This window comes from Lissotriton vulgaris, chromosome 7 (assembly GCF_964263255.1).
Source record: "Lissotriton vulgaris chromosome 7, aLisVul1.2, whole genome shotgun sequence".
Taxonomy (NCBI): domain Eukaryota; kingdom Metazoa; phylum Chordata; class Amphibia; order Caudata; family Salamandridae; genus Lissotriton; species Lissotriton vulgaris.
The window spans coordinates 1,674,281,813-1,674,300,264 of record NC_141695.1 but is presented as its reverse complement, the minus strand read 5'-3'; the positions used below and the strand labels follow the sequence as shown (position 1 = coordinate 1,674,300,264).

The window sequence follows — 18,452 nt, the reverse complement described above, 5'->3', positions numbered from 1 at the left end:
ATGCGGAGGATGTGCCGGAGAACGCCTTGATCACTCGCTGCCTGATGTGTAAATGATCACATCCGGCGACCCCTGATGGTGAACGGGAGATAAGCCTGACAAGGATGAAGACAGGCTCACAGGAGACGCCGGGGATCTTGGGCGACTGTGGGAACCCCGATGCTCTGGCGTTCTCTTCCTCTTGGAAGAGTGTCTGATGCTCCCTAGGGAACCATGGTCACCTTCTGCAGCTGACACTGATCTTGAGGACCTCTGAAATCGAGTCCCATGACCTGAAGTCGGAGCCGGCCGACTCGACGCCTTGGTTCGCTGCGCCACTACTGACTGAGGCTGTGCCGAGGAATGATGAACTTGTGGAGACTGCGCTGGGGACTCATGTCTCGACGTCGAACGTCGGTGAGGTGACGTCGAAGGAGGTCTTCCCGACGTCTAGCGCAGATGACTGGACGCCGATGGAGGATGCTCCGATGGATGGCTCGACATCGAAAGCCAACGTCCTGGCGAAGACGGAGAATGCCTTGACGTCTAGCGTCGATGACGAGACGCCGGCGGAGGGTGCCTCGACATCGACCGTCGATGACTGGACGGCGACGGAGGATGCCTCGACGTTGATCGCTGATGGCCTGGCGGCAACGGAGGATGCCTCGATGTCGAGCGTCGATGACATCGAAAGCCAACGTCCTGGCGGAGACGGAGAATGCCTTGACGTCTAGCGTCGATGACGAGACGCCGGCGGAGGGTGCCTCGACATCGACCGCCGATGACTGGACGGCGACGGAGGATGCCTCGACGTTGATCGCTGATGGCCTGGCGGCAACGGAGGATGCCTCTATGTCGAGCGTCGATGACCAGCCGCCGACGGAGGTGGTCTCGACGTCGAATGCTGCTGACTAGGCGTCGATGGAGGCTTTAACGTCGAAGACTGGACTTGCGGCTTGCTTCGTCGGTGGAGGTCTCGACGTCAAGCTCCTATGCTCCAACGGCGACCTCTCTCAGGACGCTGCACGTCGCCCGGTTGACATCAGCAGAGTTACCTTGACTCTCGACGCTGAAGTCTTCACCTTCGAGGGGAGTTGACTCACCGTCGTCGTCAGTGGAACCTTCGACGCCGATCCCGACGCCGATGGAGAACAAGTCGTAACATCTCTCGACGTCGACCGCGTCGTGCGCTTTTTCTGTCTCTTTGGAGACCTACCTCTCTCAAAGTCCATAAATACTGTTTTCTCCCTGTCCCTGATAGTTCTGCTTGACAAGGACCTGCAGTGATCGCAATTTCCTGCAGAATGAGAGTCAGGAAGACAGAGGATACACACAGGATGTGTATCTGTCCTAGCTTTCTTCTTCCCACAGGAAGGGCATGGGGCAAAAAGTGAAGGCATTTTGACAAAAAATTAACCTTTTTTGAACTCAAAAAAGGCAGCAATATCTCTCTAAGGCCAAAAGCTATCGAGTGAAGACAAAAATTGAAGTAAAACACCAAGTATTTTTGACAGAAAGTAAAAAAAAGGTGGGAGCTGTTAAACCAGGGTCCTGACAGAAGGAGCAAGAAAGAACAACTGACCTAACTGTCACCCCGGAGGCATGATGGGAAGCTTGGGGTCATGGCTGCCTTAAAGGCACTGTGCAAGTTTTAGCTGAAAATGCTTTCAGTTTGTGTTATCACTTTACAATGCAGCCTATGGCTAACAATGTCTTTATGAGCAAATTTTGTGTTTTTACTCATGAAAACACAAAGTTCAAGAGCTATTTGACCTAATGTGTTTTTTGTTTCCTTACTAATTGCTGTGCATTTAGAAGTGTTTACATTGTCTTGCCTTGGTTTAGGGGCTGCATTGACGTGAGAAAAATGATATATGTGTAAATCTATTTGGAGCAAGATATATGTGGTTTTACATATATATTTTTAAATAGTTTCCGGGGTCCCGCATGTGGGCGGGAATATTCAGTGCTTATGACTATTGATGAGGATCCCCTGGAAGAGAATTGATATATACCTTGTGTGGTGTCCTTTCATTTGGTATTCAAGGGATTATATATGGTAAAACAGCTGGCTTCACTTGCTCTCTGAAGTTTTAGCCTAAGACTGCTTTATCCATGCTACAACTAGGATAGCTGGTCTATAAGGTTGACTTTACAACCACCACGTTAAGGGTCGTTTTGACTGGTGCAGGGTGCTCACTAGAATAGTGGACATCATATACCAGGCCAACTCCTCACATAATCTGCCTGCTATTACCTTGCCTTATTTTTAGGTGTAAAAATAGAATGCATTATTGGCATATTTTAGCCTAATTTGACGTTTAGGCTGCATATATATATGTGTATGTAGCTATATATATATATATATATATATATATATATATATATATATATATATATATATATATATATATATACACATATATTGATTTAGGTTTCCACAGGACTAGTCCTTATATTTGGTTAAACATTAATAAATATATTTATTTGCGTATATATTTTTCTATATGCTCCGGGTCCCCCCACATGGGGAGGACTATTCAGTGCATACGACTACTGATGAGTATCCCCTGAAGAGAAACAGGTGTTCTGTTCATTCAGAAAGTGAATGAGCAATAAATATGCCATTAAATATTGTTATTATCTTAACACATTTGTTGTCTGTTCAAGAAAGAGATCAAATGTCAGTTTGTCTTTTAACTAATTTTTGGAAACTGAGGTTTATTTTTCTCTCTCTTACAAGAGTTAGAGGTCGATTTTTAAAGTGAGCTGTCTGAAGTCAGTTAGTTTTCTCTAGCAAAATTAAAATAAATAGTCTAACTTATTACAAACATTTCAAAAAACATCAGAAATTACAATAGCACATTTTTTGTAACTAAGAGGTTTGATGCAAAGAGTCAAATAGGAGCAAAACAAACCAGAACACTTGTGTTGGTGATGTGCAAATGACACATTTACAGAAACTCAATTTCCAAACATTGTACTTTATATAGTTATCATCAGTAAAGCCACATGTCAGTGCGAACGCTTGTGGCCATTTCAATGTAAAATCTGCTGATTACAAACGAGTGTGCTACCACTTCACCCTTTAGTTATGTATTTATAAGTGAAAGTTTTTAAACATGATTTGAGAAACATTCCGGCCCCTGCCCGGATGAAAATGCTGTTAATTAACTAAGAGTCAAGTCAGGGGTCATGTGTATCTATATGTGGCTAGATTTGTATTATATAAGGAAAAAAGTTTTGTCTATTAAATCAAACAAGAGACTTTTTTGTACAGCTGACATGCTGAACTTGTACATTTGAAGGCACTCTCATATGTGATAATGAAGTAAATGGCGGCTCAATGCATTTACTTGATCACTTAATTTGAAACCAGTGTATGGGTCAAGCGCATTACAAATAGGTTCAGCAGATTATTGAAGTCACTAGAACTACAGGTCTAGAAACGTTTAAGATTTTTCCAGGCCTGATGTCAGAAATTGATTTTAACTTAGATGGAATGACCCATGCGTGATTCACTTATACTTTGTAATGGAGTTAAACAAAAACTAACTTTAAGAAAGATGGAGAACCTCACTTGTCCTGGATGATACCAACTCGCACACCTCTACTATGGAATTCATGATGGAGAAACAAATATTACATTGTGTGGGGGCTTGGAGCACATGAAAACTTAACTCAAGAAAAGCATATGGGCAAATGGACAGTTCTATTACTGCATATATATTTAATGATTTAAATTGTTCAAATATGCTTATTCAATGAAGAATGGAAATATAACTGCTAATAAGGGTAATTACACAATGTAAAGGCCGAAAAAAAGAACTGGTTGGAATCTTACCAAAGCTACCACCATTCAGAATGTCTCCACCACAAGCTTCTCTAAGTGTGATGTCTTCAACTCTGCTCTGATTTAATGCGAAGTGTTCGGCAACATCAATGGTACTAAGAAAATGGAGAAATCATTCAAACTAGTAATGAAATGCAAAGAAAATGTTTAGAAAGCCAGAATTTAAGTCAACACATATGACTTCCACAATGAGAAAGATCGGGTTATCAGCAATAAAACAGTTATTCAAAAACTCGTAAGAGAGATGGCATGCTGGCTCATATGCTGGCTCATATAAATTCACAACAGGATCCCATGACTCGCATACTTGTTTCTGTGTGGAACCATGTGGTGTGTAGCATGGTACATGAGCATTGGCAGCTTGGACTCCATGTGCAGGGTCAATCGCATCCTATGGAGAACATAGTAAATCCCTATGCAAGTTAACGTTCCTTGAAAATACCGTAACCTTCATTCTGATGTTACTGGAGCCTAGATGTTTGGGTGGTGCATTGAATAGGCATCAATATTCTGCTTAGTCACAATCTGTCCAAAAAATAGCCTTTTGGCTCTCTTAACCCAACTGACCAACCCAATTACCTGCGCTAGTTACAACAACTCAAGAGACTGATCAATATCGAACAAATTTGCTCTCAGGATAATTAACACTATATTGATTATATGTAAGCCTATTTCGGCAGCTTTAAAAAATCCAGCACTGGATGAGAAACTCCAAAATCAGTGTACAAAATGTAGAATGGAAGAGTGGCTTAAAGGTAGGAAGCTTGTGCTTTGGTTGGCCTGGCTTCCTGCACGTGACATTCCTCCCACAATGTAGCATAACTACTGGACGTCTTATCAATTGACTCTGTACTTCATCTGGGTTCGGAAAGACACACAGAGTACCATTCAAGATACAAGTTTGCCAGTCACATGACTACTTCTTTTCATCCCCCCTCCTTAAGACAAGGAGCAGGTCTAGCAGTGGCAAACCCCTGCTGTTGTCACCAGGAAGCCACAAAAAGCTATAAAGAAAGAAGAAGGCCACTTGATCAGGTAGAACAACTAAGGCCAAAGATACAATAACATCAGAATCTATATTCATCATTATGTCCAAAAAAGAGACCACATCAAAATCTGTACTCTTCATGATGTCCAAAATAGATCATACCATGTAAACAACACCTTTATTTACCAAAAACTGTTAAAAAGAACCCACTCATATACTTTAGGTCATGAACACAGTGACCAAAAAACACAAAGCAGTGGGAACCAACTGAGTCTATCCTCAATGTCAATGACACAAAAACTTTATTAATGTGGACAAAAGTGAAATTAAGAGACACAACAATGCTCCCTTTGAAAAATACACCAAAGCGAAAAATACCCATATTGGTGAGATACCTGACTAAAATGTGATTTGAGTAGTCCATGATGTAAACAAAAGTAATAAGTGTTTTCAAATTTATTGGAGACTAAAACAAAACTTTGGTATCAACTGGGATATCGTTAAGAAACAGCCATAGTCCCCTTTTTAGTTCTATCCATCGCGATACGATCAAAGTAAAAGAAAGCTGTCCCTAGTGTCTATAACACAAAAACTATTGCGAAGTGAACATAAAGTAAAGCTGAAGGATATAAGACTGTCCCTTTCTCTTAGATCATAAGGTGAATACACACTAGTTCGAAGGATGCAAATTCATCAAAGAAGCGAGAAATATCCATATTGGCGATTCACTCGTTTATACAATGCTTTGAGTAAATTCGTGCTGTAAATATAATAAAAGAAATAACAGTTGGCTCTTTCAATTGTAAACAAAGTATAATTCTGGTTACAACAGGGAAAACGTTAAGAAACTCTTAGTCCCCTTTCTAGTTCTATTCCGCGCAACACAATGAAAATAAAAGAAAGCCAGAAACGCACCTCCACGTCCAGGGGCAGAGCTAGCACCAGATGCGGAGAAGTTCCGAAGTGCGGGTGAGGTTATCGGCAACAAACATCTAAAACGCGGTCTATGGTAGAAAGTACGGTAAATTAAAATCCGCTCTGCATACCTTTTCCCTTTCAGCTTAGGACCAGAGAGTCCTGTGCTCCTGTTGAGACGCGGTAATAATCTAACCAAGGTAATTATACTCACATTTAAAAGTCCGGAACTCTAACAGTGTAAATAACAAAGCCAAAAAATTAAGAGTTAACCCTGAGTTCTTAACAATGTGTTCCGCATTATGAAGTCATAAGACCCATTCACAACCTATAACCAAATCGTTGTGATTGATAATGAAATAGAGCATGGGGATATAATACAATCATTACCTCCATAGATGATAAGTACTGATTAACAATGCTATCGAATTATCTCTAATTGTCACCTCCGTTTTTAGCAAAACATGACGGTCTCCATATGGACTGTTCTCATGAATCCTTAACTAATGCAATAATTATACATATGTGTCTCTGTATACCTCAAATAGAGAGTTATAAGTGCTGAATGTGCACCCCCATACTTCCTTATGTTTCTTTTGATTACAGGTGCATCAGACCTACTTAGAAACAAACAGAGTGGTAACAAAAACCACTATATACCGCACAAATTGTGCGATACATTTTTAATTTTGTTTGTTTGTTTTTCCTGACGAATGCCCCTTAGACCCGGCTGGGCGAGATGGGGCAGAAACATGTTGACCTTGTCTAAAGTGATATAAAAAGATCCAGTAACTCGATCTGTGATTATACCCTTTGTTTTTAACAACAAAATTTCACCCTTGGCAAATAAAGTTAAACCAAGTGAAAGCTTCTTTTATGTAAATTTAATCCTTCTCCTCTTTGGGGGTATATACATATCTCTGGACACTACTACGCTACACCAGAGGTTGCCTCAGGCTTGAGGCTGGCATACAGCACAAATTTGGAACACCCAATGATTATGCCTTAATGCATATGTTTGGGGGGGGGGAGATATAAACCGCAAAGTATACATAGTGTTTATGAGGGTGATCCAATCAATCTACTGTAACGTAGTTACAAGTGTCCATGCTCTTTTGATTTTGTGGAATACTGAACTTGGGAACTGAATGGACAGAAATTCCTCCTCCCTACCTTGATTAATATTACTTCTTTTCATCCCCCCTCCTTAAGACAAGGAGCAGGTCTAGCACTGGCAAAACCCTGCTGTTGTCACCAGGAAGCCACAAAAAGCTATAAAGAAAGAAGCAGGCCACTGATCAGGTAGAACAACTAAGGCCTAGCAAATTGTAGCTTGCATAAAGGATCACTCAAAGACATGAGCCGCACAACTTGCTATTTACCTGTAACTCCCGTTCTCCAGTATGGAGTAGTTTGTCCTGTAACTCCAGTTCTTTAGTAGGGGTATCTCTGTTATAGTCATAATCTAGTGAATAGTCCCGTACATGTGCGTGGACCCCGGAGCAATCAAAAATAATCTCTTAAATTGTCAAAAATTGCAGACCTGCACAAACACTTAAGAGAGAATTTAAAGACAGATAATGCAGCCTAAATCCACAGGCTACACTGTCCAGTACTTCAACTAGAAATTCCACCAAAAACCAACAAACAGCACAGCCTGTCCAGTGTTTTCCACAGAGAAAATCCTTCCCCTACCAGCAGAAGCCTCTGGAATGATAGAGAAAGTCGTGGACAGACAAGCCCCATAGGCTGCCATTATGTGGCTCAGAACAGGATACTGTGCCTTTAAGAGAACCTTCCAGAACTCTCAGTATCCCAGAATGCACAGCAGGTCCCTTTTACTTTCAGTTCTTTTTGAAGGCGGAACACACTAGACCTGTAGCATTCCTTACATGAATATCTTTCTCCACCGGGGAGGAGGGCGGGCGCTTAGGACTATAACAGACATACCCCCCTACTACAGAATTGGAGTTACAGGACAAAAACTACTCCTTCTGTAGTAGGGGATCTCTGTGTATAGTCCTAATCTAGTGAATGGAATGGCAAGCCCACCCCAACACCAAAGCGGCGGTGGAGAGAAGAGAAATAACACCACTACTGTGCTAACAGATTTCACAGCGAAGCCTGCCCAACCTGATAGTCTGTCCTGGCATCAGTGTCCAGACAGTAATGCCTAGCAAAGGTATGGACCGACTTCCAAGTGGCCGCCTTGCAGATTTCTGCAATGGTAACATTACGTAGCAAAGCAGTCGTGGCAGCTTTGCCCCTGGTGGAATGAGCCTTAGGTTTACCCCTAAGGTCGTATTAGCCTTCTGGTAACACAATTGTATACAGGACACAATCCACCTCGAGATGGACTGTTTTGAGGTAGCAAGACCGGTCCTGACTGATCCATAGTTGATAAACAATTGGTCTGACCTACGAATATCTTTGGTTTTATCCAGATAAAATTTCAACACCCTCCTAACATCCAGGGAATGCAGCGACCTTTGCGCTGGAGACAAAGGATTCTGAAAAAACGTAGGTAAAGTTATGGTCTGGTTAACATGGAAATCAGAGATAACCTTTGGAAGACATTTAGGGTGGATACGCATAACAACCTTAGCAGCATGAAATACAGTATAAGGTTCTTGGCAACACAACGCCTGAATTTCACTCACCCTGCGGGCCGATGTGATGGCCACAAGGAACGCCGCCTTCCAGGATAGGTGCTGCAACAAAGCCTTATGAATAGGTTCAAAAGGCTCCTTCATCAATCTGGACAGCACCACATTCAATTCCCATGAAGGCGAAGGAAGCCGGACAGGAGGGAACACTTTCTTCAAGCCTTCCAAAAAGTCCTTGATCACAGGGATCTGGAAGAAGGAAGTCTGTGAAGGGCATTTCCTGTAGGCAGTCAGCGCAGCAAGATGAACCTTAATGGAAAGGAAATTAAGGCCAGACTGAGCCAAATGTAGAAGATATGGAAGGATGACATCTTCCTTACATGTCGTAGGGTCATAGTTCTTGGACTTGCACCAGATGCAGAATCTCTTCAACTTGTAAGCATAGGAAGTCCTAGTGGAAGGTCGCTTAGCCTCCTTCAATATGTCCATACAATCTTCTGGTAGATTCAAATGACCATATTGCACTATCTCAGGAGCCATGCCGCCAAACTCCAAGACAAGAGGCTGGGGTGCACCATCTGCCCCCCGAACTTCGTGAGAAGGTCCGGCCGGCACGGCAGCCGTATGTGAGGAAGGAGAGACCGGTGAAGCAGGTCCGTGAACAACCAGTGCCTGGGCCATTCCGGGGCAATCGGGATCATCCACGCCCTGGACTGGGACAGCTTGATGAGCACCGCCGGAATCAGGGGAATGGGTGGAAAAGCGTACAGAAAGCTGTTCGACCAGTTGATCCATAGCGCATTCCCCAGCGTCCCCTGCTAGTAGTACCTGGAGGCGAAGTCTCTGCATTTGCTGTTTTCAGCGGTGGCGAACAGATCTACGTCTGGAGTCCCCCACCTTGCGAAGACTTCTCCTAGTGCTTCGTCGTTTATGACCCATTCGTGGATTTCCTAAATCAGTCTGCTCAGTGCGTCCGCCTGAACATTCTGCACACCTGGTAAATGGGTAGCAGTTATCGTCAGTCCTCTGGTCAGAAGCCAGCGCCAGATCGCCTGCGCCTCCTGAGACAGAGTGTGTGATCTCGAGCCCCCCTGCTTGTGGAGGTAATACATAGTGGTCGTATTGTCCGTCTGTACAAGCAGAGTGTTGGTCTGGAAGGACAGATGAAAGGCCTTCAGCTCAAATGAACAGGAAATTGATGTGATACGTGGACTCCGTCGGGGACCGCGTTACTTGTATCTGTAAGTCTCCGGAGTGTGCCCCCCCAGCCGTGGAGAGACGCATCCATCACAATAGTCTGCGTGGGAATGTCCTTGTGGAAGGGAACCCCTCTGAGGAGATTCTCCGCTGAACACCACCACTTCAGAGACTGAAGAGCATGCAGAGACCGTTGTATCTTGTCGTCCCAAGACCTTTTCCTCTGACCCCACTGATCCTCCAAGCACTCCTGCAATGGTCTCATATGCAGCCGTGCGTGTGGAGTGAGTAAGATACAAGAGGCCCTTGACCCCAGTAGAGAAGACAACGTCCTCACTGTTGTAGATGGAGCGTTCATAAGAGCCTGAGCCTTCTGAAGGAGTGATAATCGTCTCTCCTCTGAAGGAGACACGCTTGCTGACAGCGTATTGATGCTCCCAACTACTGTATGCACTGGACCGGAGTCGTGACAGACTTGGACATGTTGATGTGCAACCCCAGCTTATTCAAGAGAACACATGCCTTCTGGAAGTGCGCTTGAGCTTCCGAGAATGAGGAGGCCTTGATCAACCAATCGTCCAGGTACGGGTAGACTAACACCTTGTTCTTCCTCAGGTGTGCCGCTACAACTGCCATGCACTTCGAGAATGTTCTGGGCGCAGACTTCAGCCCGAATGGCAGTACTGTGTACTGATAATGATTGGCACAGACTTGGAATCGCAGGAACTTCCTGTGTTTTTGTGCAATGGGCACATGGAAGTAAGCATCCTGCAGGTCTATAGCACATAGCCAATCTCCATGTTGCAGCTGAAGATAAATATGATGCAACAACAGCATGCAAAATTTCTCTCTGCGAATCCACTTGTTTGCTTGTCGCAAATCCAGAATGGTCCTGAACTCGTTCTTGTCCTTCTTGCGACCAGAAAGAACCGTGAGTACAGACCTCTTCCTCTTTGAGACACGTCTTCTATCGCCCTTTTCCTTAACAGAGTATCGGCCTCCGCCTGGAGCTCACGCAGTCGAAACTGCGAGCTGACCGGTGGAATTGCTGGAGGCAGGTTGGTGAACCGAAGACTATATCCATTGCAAACAATATTCAGCACCCACTTGTCCCGAGTAATTTTTCTTCACTCTGCCAGAAAAAATTGAACGCTTTCCCCCACTAGAGTGGGTAACGGATGCAGGGGAAGTAACCGCTCAGGTCCTAGACCCGGCCGGGCCTTTGTTCGCCGCTGCGGACTGCTGCCCGCCTCTGCCCTTCTGGCGCTTCTGAAAGGGCCTCCGGAACTGCTGCTGCTGTTGTTGCTGCTGTCCTGAAGCCTGTCCTCGCCCTCTGCCCTGCGCCCAAAACCGTCTCTGGAACGGGCGGTAGGTATTCTCCTTGGGCTTCTCCAACCCGACGCCCGTCAGGGTCTGGCCTCCGCTTTCATGCGGCCCACCTTGTCGTCCGCATGCTTGCCAAACAGGGTTTCCCCCGAGAAAGGCAGGTTAGCCACCCGTTGTTGAGCCTCTGGCTTGAGAGACGTAAGTCGAAGCCACGAGTGGCGCCATTGGTTGACACCATGGCAGTACCCATGCGCCGCCAGAAGGGACACATCAGGGACCAAGTTCTTAATCGCTAGCCAGTGATTGTGTGGGCACCAGGATGGCACCGGGCGAAGTCACCTCGACCAGGTGAGTGGGCGACGCTGGGCTCTGCAGTCTCACGGACCAGGAGGCGTTGTCGGCGACCAGGATGGAGGTGCGAGCTGTCCCACGATGGTTAATGCGGTCGACGGCGCTGGACCCAGGATTGGGGCAACAAGTCTTGGCAAATTCAAGCCCACGCGGTGGACCTAAAATGGCGTCTGGAGTGGACCAGGAGGGTCCAGGGTGCTCCTCTTTTGGAAGAGAGCAAGGGCCAGTCTGGAGCAACCAGACCAGCAGTGTTGTCGTCGTTGATCGTCGTCGGGAAGGCCACAAGCCAGCGGGCTAGTAGCCAGACAACGCGGTGAGCAGCCAAAAAGCAGAAGGGCCCCACGCAGATCGTGGAGATGCTGGGGGGCTGGACTTCGGTGCTGGAGCTGCTCAGGGTCGGGGCTTCTCGGACCCCAAAGCACTCACCAGAGGATCCCTCGGCGGTCGTGCTGGATAGCTGAGGCTTCAGTTAACTTTAACCGGGGTTCACAGTTACATACATGTCGTGTCCCTCTAGAAGGGTGGAATGCTAACCCCGTCGCCAGAATTGGCGAGGGGTTAGTATTCCAATACGTATGACACCTTACTCGACATGTTTTGATAAAGCAGTACCAAAGATAGCATTTAACCGCGAGGATTATAATGCACTTAAGAGTATATGGTATGCGTTATCATGGAACAGCTATTAGGACTTGGTTCCGCAAGCTGCAAACGGGCTCAGCTCATGCCAGAGCACCATTTCACACGATTCCAAGCACTCTGCCTTCAGGATTGTCAAGGCCTGCCATAGGAGTGACTGATAGGAATCTGTGTGTCCATTTTAGGGTTAGATATAGGTATACTATGTCTAAAGCAAAGGGTGGTTACACCACCTTGCCCCAGCTGTCATGCAGCCAGTTGTATCAGATTTAGATGGCCATCCAGGGGTGGCATAATACATGCTTCAGCCCCTGGTAGGCCCTGGGTACACCTATGCCCTGAGTTACAGGGTCTGATAAGGTGGCCCAGTACCAATTGGAAATGTACCTAAGGTACATGGAATCCATTTTAGAGAGAGAGCAGTAGGCCTGGGGTCCTGATTGGCAGGGCCCTAGGTCAACTAAGTCGGAAAACCAGCAAAACACCAGGAAAAAAAAGTTGGGGGCAACCATAGTCAGGTATCCACCTTCCTACACTTAATATCCTAATTGTCCTTTAAAAAAAAAAAACTTGAACAATGACCAATCAGGCGACAGCATCTTTAGAACACTCCTAAAAGAGGCATTGTAGGAAGGTAGGATCCTTCTAGCATGGTTAGCACCTACGTTTTGCTGGTGTCAGTATGTTTTTTTGACTAGTGGAAGATAGAAGGTTGAAGAGTCACCCCACCCGTGGTTAGTCCAGGAACCAGGACACCTACACCAGGGAAGCAAGGCACACAGGTGCGAAGTGACATCGGAAACAGCTGTAGACTTCAGAAAATATGCAGTTGGCAAAGACTGCAAGAGTCCGGTGGATCCAAAGGTAGATTCTTGAAGAGAAGAACCTGCAAGCAGAGGAGACAGAGTCTATGCCACTTGGAGGTGACCAGCAGGCACTGAAGAGCAATGACCACCGATGTCGGAAATTGCAAGATTGATGACGGTGACCTTGTCACTGAAGCTGTGAGACCAGGTGACGCCGAGGAAGACCAGGAGCAGCTCACGAGCTGTCCCATGTCAGAAATCAAGAACCAGTTGGTCGATGTCCGGCGGGAGCAACAAAAGCCCTGGCAGCAGCAACTGACGTTTTAAACGATGAAGGAGCAGCATTGGGACCAGCAAGGGTGAGATCAAGATTATGCAGAGCTGTTTCTGTTGGCGTTTGAGGATTGGAAAAGAAAGTCTTTAGCATAACTGGTTGATTGAGATTAAAATCCGTAAAAACCTTCGGTATGAATTTAGGTTTAGCATAGAGAATCAGCATGCGATCTTTAAATTGCAGAAAAGGTTCCTTAATAGTGAATGCTTAAGAGTTTGTTCACTCGTCTAGCAGATCTAAGAGCAAGCAGCAGCGCCATCTTCCAAGTAAGGAACTTTAATTCAGCCTTGCTAATAGGTTCAAATGGCTTTTTTAATGAATTGGGATAGTACAGTATTAAGCGGCCATGCAGGTGGCGGCGACTATATGGAATTAGTTACTTACCTGTACACTATAGTTCTCCAGTATTATCTTTCATAGATTCACATGCTTGTATCTTCCCCGTCATCATGGTGGGAGTCTCACGGGAACAGAATGACCAAAGCAGTATCATAGAGAAGAAAACTGCATAGAAAAGCCCATAGGGACAGTAGTATTTGGTAACCAGACCTCCTCATTCTTTGGTCCAAAAGTCAGCCAATCAGCATTGCTGCCCTGCCCTCACACTCCCCAGCAGAAGCTTCCTGCCTCAGATTTCCGTCCCCGAGTGAGAGACATGGATAAATACCGAGAAAACAGGTTCTGCCTGAGAAACGGGGAGGTGGGCGGGCGCATGTGAATTTATGAAGATAATACTGGAGAACTATAGTGTACAGGTAAGTAACTAATTCCTTCTCCAGTATTACATCTTTCATAGATTCACATGCTTGTATCAGAGTAGTAAGAGTAGAGGTCACAAAACCTGCAGCGTTTCCAGGATAGAACCCAGAAGGAAGTTCTGCAGCTGAAGCAATGTTAGAACATGATCTTAAAATACACAGGTCAGACAGGAATAAAAACCGAATTCCCCTTTATAACATATTGTGCAAGTTCTCGAAAGAAAACATAATAAAACCATCTATAACAATAGCATTATATAAATATATATATATATATATATATATATATATATATATATATATATATACACTATAAAGAATATTAACAGATAACCAAAGTATACCTTATTGAAATAGACGTTTTAGAACAGCTTGTCCCACTGCCGTGTCCTCTTTCCACGCAGTGTCCAGACAGTAGTGCTTGGTAAATGAATGCACACACTTCCACGTCGCTGCTCTGCAGATGTCGGGCAGCGACACTCCTGCGAACAAGGCCATTGATGTCGCCATCTTCCTTGTGGAATGAGCATTCACTCTGGAAAGAAGCGGCTTTCCCGCTTTTTCATGACATTTCATGATGGCCGATGATAGCCATCTGGCAATACTCAGTCTTGACAGAGGAAGCCCCTTCCTTTGTCCTTCAAATGCAATAAATAACTGTTTGGATTTGCGGAATGTCTATGTTCGTTCTATGTAGAACTTTAAACATCTAGCTATGTCCAAAGAATACAACACTCTTTCTGCTTCAGATGAGGGATTGCTGAAGAAAGTAGGCAAAATAATTGGCTCGTTGAGGTGAAAAGAAGTAGGGACCTTGGGTATGAATGTAGGATTTGTCGGTAATGCAACCCTGTCCTGGCGAAAATGAAGAAAAGGCTCTTCTACTGAAAAGGCTTGAATTTCGCTAACCCTCCTCGCAGATGTAAGGGCGAGCAGTAGGGCTGTCTTCCACGAGAGGAACTGTAAGTCTGTCTTGTGTATAGGCTCGAAAAGGTGGCCTCATAAGTTGCGCCAAAACTATATTGAGGTGCCAGGGCACTGGCGGGCGCTGAATGGGTGGAAAAACTCTAAAGAGCCCTCTAACAAACTCTTTTATTAGTCTATGAGACCAGAGAGACTGCTCATCTGGCACTCTCCTGAATCTTGATTTTGCCGCCAAATGCACCTTCAATGAGGCATGTGACAGACCTGCCTTAGATAAAGACGACAGGTAAGGCAGAATACCTTCAGGGGGTACCGTCAACGTGTGTAGGTTTTGACTAGCACAACAGTGGCAGAAACTAATCCATTTTGCTGTGTATGTCTTGTTGGTGGACATAGCTCTAGATTGCGATAGAATTTGTCTGCAGTCTTGCGGAATGCTCAAGGCTTGGAATTCCCGCTCATGAGGTTCCATGCGGATAATTTTAGCGATGCTACGTCTGGATGCAGAATCTGGCCGTTGCTCATTGAAATGAGGTTCTGGAATGTCGGTAATTGCACTTTGTTGCCTTTTGACATCTGTAGTATATCTGAAAACCACTTCTGTCTTGGCCAAGCTGGTGCTATCAGAATGACATGACATGGTTCTGACCTCATTTTGCTAAGCACTCGCGGTATTAAGGGAATTGGTGGGAACGCGTAAGCGAACATTCCCGTCCAATTCATGTGAAACGCATTTCCCTTGGAATCTCGCTGAGGGTATTTGGACGCATTTCGAATTGCCTCTGGTTGCGAACAAGTTGAATGTTGGTGTGCCCCATTTTTGAAACACTTTGTGCAGCTGAGTGTCGTGCAGTTCCCACTCGTGCGTTACACTCGTGGTGCGACTCAGGACATCTGCCCGTGTGTTGAGGATGCCTTGCATATGTTGTACCTGAATTGAAATGTTGTGACTTATCAGCCATTTCCAGATTCTTTGCGCCAGCACTGAAAGTTGTTTGGATCTTGTTCGGCCCTGTTTTAATAGATAAAACATAGTCGTGGTGCTTTCCGTTTGAATGAGCACCGACCAGCTCTGGATTCTGGGCAGGAAAGCTTGGAGTCCCAGAAACACCGCTTTGAGCTCTAACTTATTTATGTGAAGCTCTGCTTCCCACTCTGACCAGCGGCCCTGGATCTCCAGCTCTTGAAGGTGCGCGCCCCATCCTTGCAACGAAGCGTCCGTCGTCATCACATATTTGTGATACTGAGGTACAAAATTCAGACCCTGATTTAAGTTCTTCTGAACCTTCCACCATGACATGGCCACCTTCATACGGTGAGTGATGGTAATCAGATCTTCGAAGGTTCCTTTGGACTGAACCCACTGCTCGTCCAGATGTTCCTGCAAGGGTCTCATTCGAAGACGGCAGTTTGGAACCAGTGGGATGCAAGAGGACATCATCCCCAACAAGGATTTGTACATCCTCAGAGAAGTGAACCTTTTTGTCTGAAGGGATGTTGCTAGGCCCATTATCTTCTTCATCCGTTCCTCGGACGGGTATGCTTTCGTTGCCTTGGTGCATATCCATGCCTCTAAGAAGTGAATGCCCTGAGCTAGAGTCAGTGAAGACTTTTCCAAGTTGGTCCTTAGGCCTAAGCGATGGAACAGCCGGATGCAGCACTGAAGGGACCTTCTGGCTCCTGTGAATGATGGACCTGTCACCAGCCAATCGTCCAGATATGGGTAAATGCAATGCCCTCTTAACCTTAAGTGGGCCGCCACCGGGGCCATGCATTTGGTAAAAACCCTCAGGCCGATTTGAGGCCAAATGGCAACACCTTGAATTGGAAATGGCGACTCTCCACAGCGAATCTTAAATACTTCCTGTGCTTCCGATGAATTGGGATATGGAAATACGCATCCATGAGATCCAATGACGCCATGTAGTCTTTCTCTTTTAACATTAGAAGGATCTCTTGCAATGAGAGCATTCGGAAGGGAATTTTCTTTATGTATTGATTGAGATCCCTCAAATCCAATACCTGTCTCCACTTCAGAGTTTGTTTCTTTTTGATGAGGAAGAAATGCGAATAGAAGCCTTTCCCTTTGTGTTGTTGCGGTACTTCTTCTATAGCCCCCTTCTGCAATAGTGAATGGACTTCCTTTTGCAGCTCCTGACGATGTTGGTGGTGTCTGAGCACCGGGGATGATCTGGTGGCATTTCCACAAATTCTAGGGTATGGCCTCTGCTTATTACGTCCAAAACCCATTTCCGATGTTATGGACATCCAATTGTTGAAGTATTTAGACCGATAGTGGTTGTTTTCCGGGATCTGCTGTGTGGGGGGCGCCGGCCTGAGATCATTGTCTGTTAGACTGTTGATTCTTTCCTCTATTGTAAGACTTGCCCCTAGACTGCTGCTGCAAAGAGGAGTTGGAGGGCCTGTACTGATTGCCTGTATTGTATTGCCTATATCCTTGTTGGTTATAAAACTGATATCTGTTGGTCTGATATGAAGACCTCTGATTAGATTGGCCCCTTGCACCTCTTTTACGAAAGGACTGGAACTGTCCTTGCTGAAGGGATCCCAGCGCTCTAGCTGTATCAGTGTCTGATTTGATACCCTGTAGCGCTTCGTCTACGTGCTTTCCAAATAAATTTTCGCCATCGAATGGCATGTCCACAATCTTCGCTTGCACCTCCGGTCGAAAGGATGATGCCTTTAACCAACCCTGTCTTCGAAGCAAAACTGCTCCTGCCATCTGCCTGAACGCCATAGATGAAACATCCATGGCAATGTCAATAGATTCTGATGCAGACTTTGCCCCATCTCGGAGGATAGCCGCTGCCTCTTCTTTCTTATCCTCCGTTAGTGCAGACAGAATGGGTGCCAAATCCGACCACATTTGCCTGTTAAAACGGCTAATAAGGGCCATAGCATTGGCTGCTTTAATCTTAGAGGCTGCCATGACCGCAAACCTCTTCCCGGCTCCATCCATCCTCCGTCCTTCTTTGTCCGGCGGCACCAATGAAGTAGCAACTGGATTCTTTGAATTCCTCTGCGCCGCCTGCGTCACCACAGACTCCGGTCTCGGGTGTCCTATCAGACAGGCCGCTGCAGACTCTGGTGCTCTAAATTTCTTTTCGATTCTAGGAAACGAAACTGCGATGGAAGCCGGTGTCTTCAAAATTTTTAGGCCCTCTTCCCAAATGTGAGGGATAATCGGTATTGAGCGAGCAGATTTCCTGGCGTCATCTTTGAAATTATATAAGAAACATTCAGTTTCTTTAACCTCCATCTCCAAATCAAACCTCTTAGCTGCTTTTTCCATAATGTCATGGAATCCTCCAATGTCCTGAGGAGGAGAAGTGGTTGGCGGAGGAGTAGGTGTCCTGTCCCGTAGAATCTTGTACAAGTTCACCTTCCTCAGGTTGATCGTCATCATCATCAGAATCCGTTAGATCGTCTCTGATTGTTATCACTGGTGGTGATCTCACAGCCTGCTCATGAGGAGTAGATTGGGTCTTTGGAGGTTGCGTTGTAGCCACCGGCGTAGATGATGGAGGCGCATTTGCCTCTGGAAAACGACGATAATAGTCGTTAATCATGAACCTCAGGTCAGAGACAAGAGAAACAGGTATGGAGACTGACTCCTCTGGCTACTCTTCTTGTTGCTCGTCATCCTCATTATAATTACATGTTTCCTGGAAGGATTCATATCTTGTAGATTGAGCTCTCTCTTTGAAGGAAAACACCTCTTCTTCATCTGTGTCCTGGCTCTTTATTCTAAGTTG

At 45.5% G+C, this 18,452-nt stretch overlaps 1 protein-coding gene across 3 annotated transcripts in view; it reads right to left on the bottom strand.

Annotated features, from left to right (window-relative positions):
* The window catches only part of RAD21L1 (RAD21 cohesin complex component like 1), a 1,036,426-nt gene that overhangs the window by 627,522 nt on the left and 390,452 nt on the right, over positions 1 to 18,452 (bottom strand). For all 3 annotated transcript variants that reach the window (XM_086932732.1, XM_086932731.1, XM_086932733.1), the window contains one exon: positions 3,824 to 3,927. In XM_086932732.1, the coding sequence (XP_086788858.1) occupies positions 3,824 to 3,927 (104 nt within the window). The remainder of the gene's footprint in view (positions 1 to 3,823; positions 3,928 to 18,452) is intronic.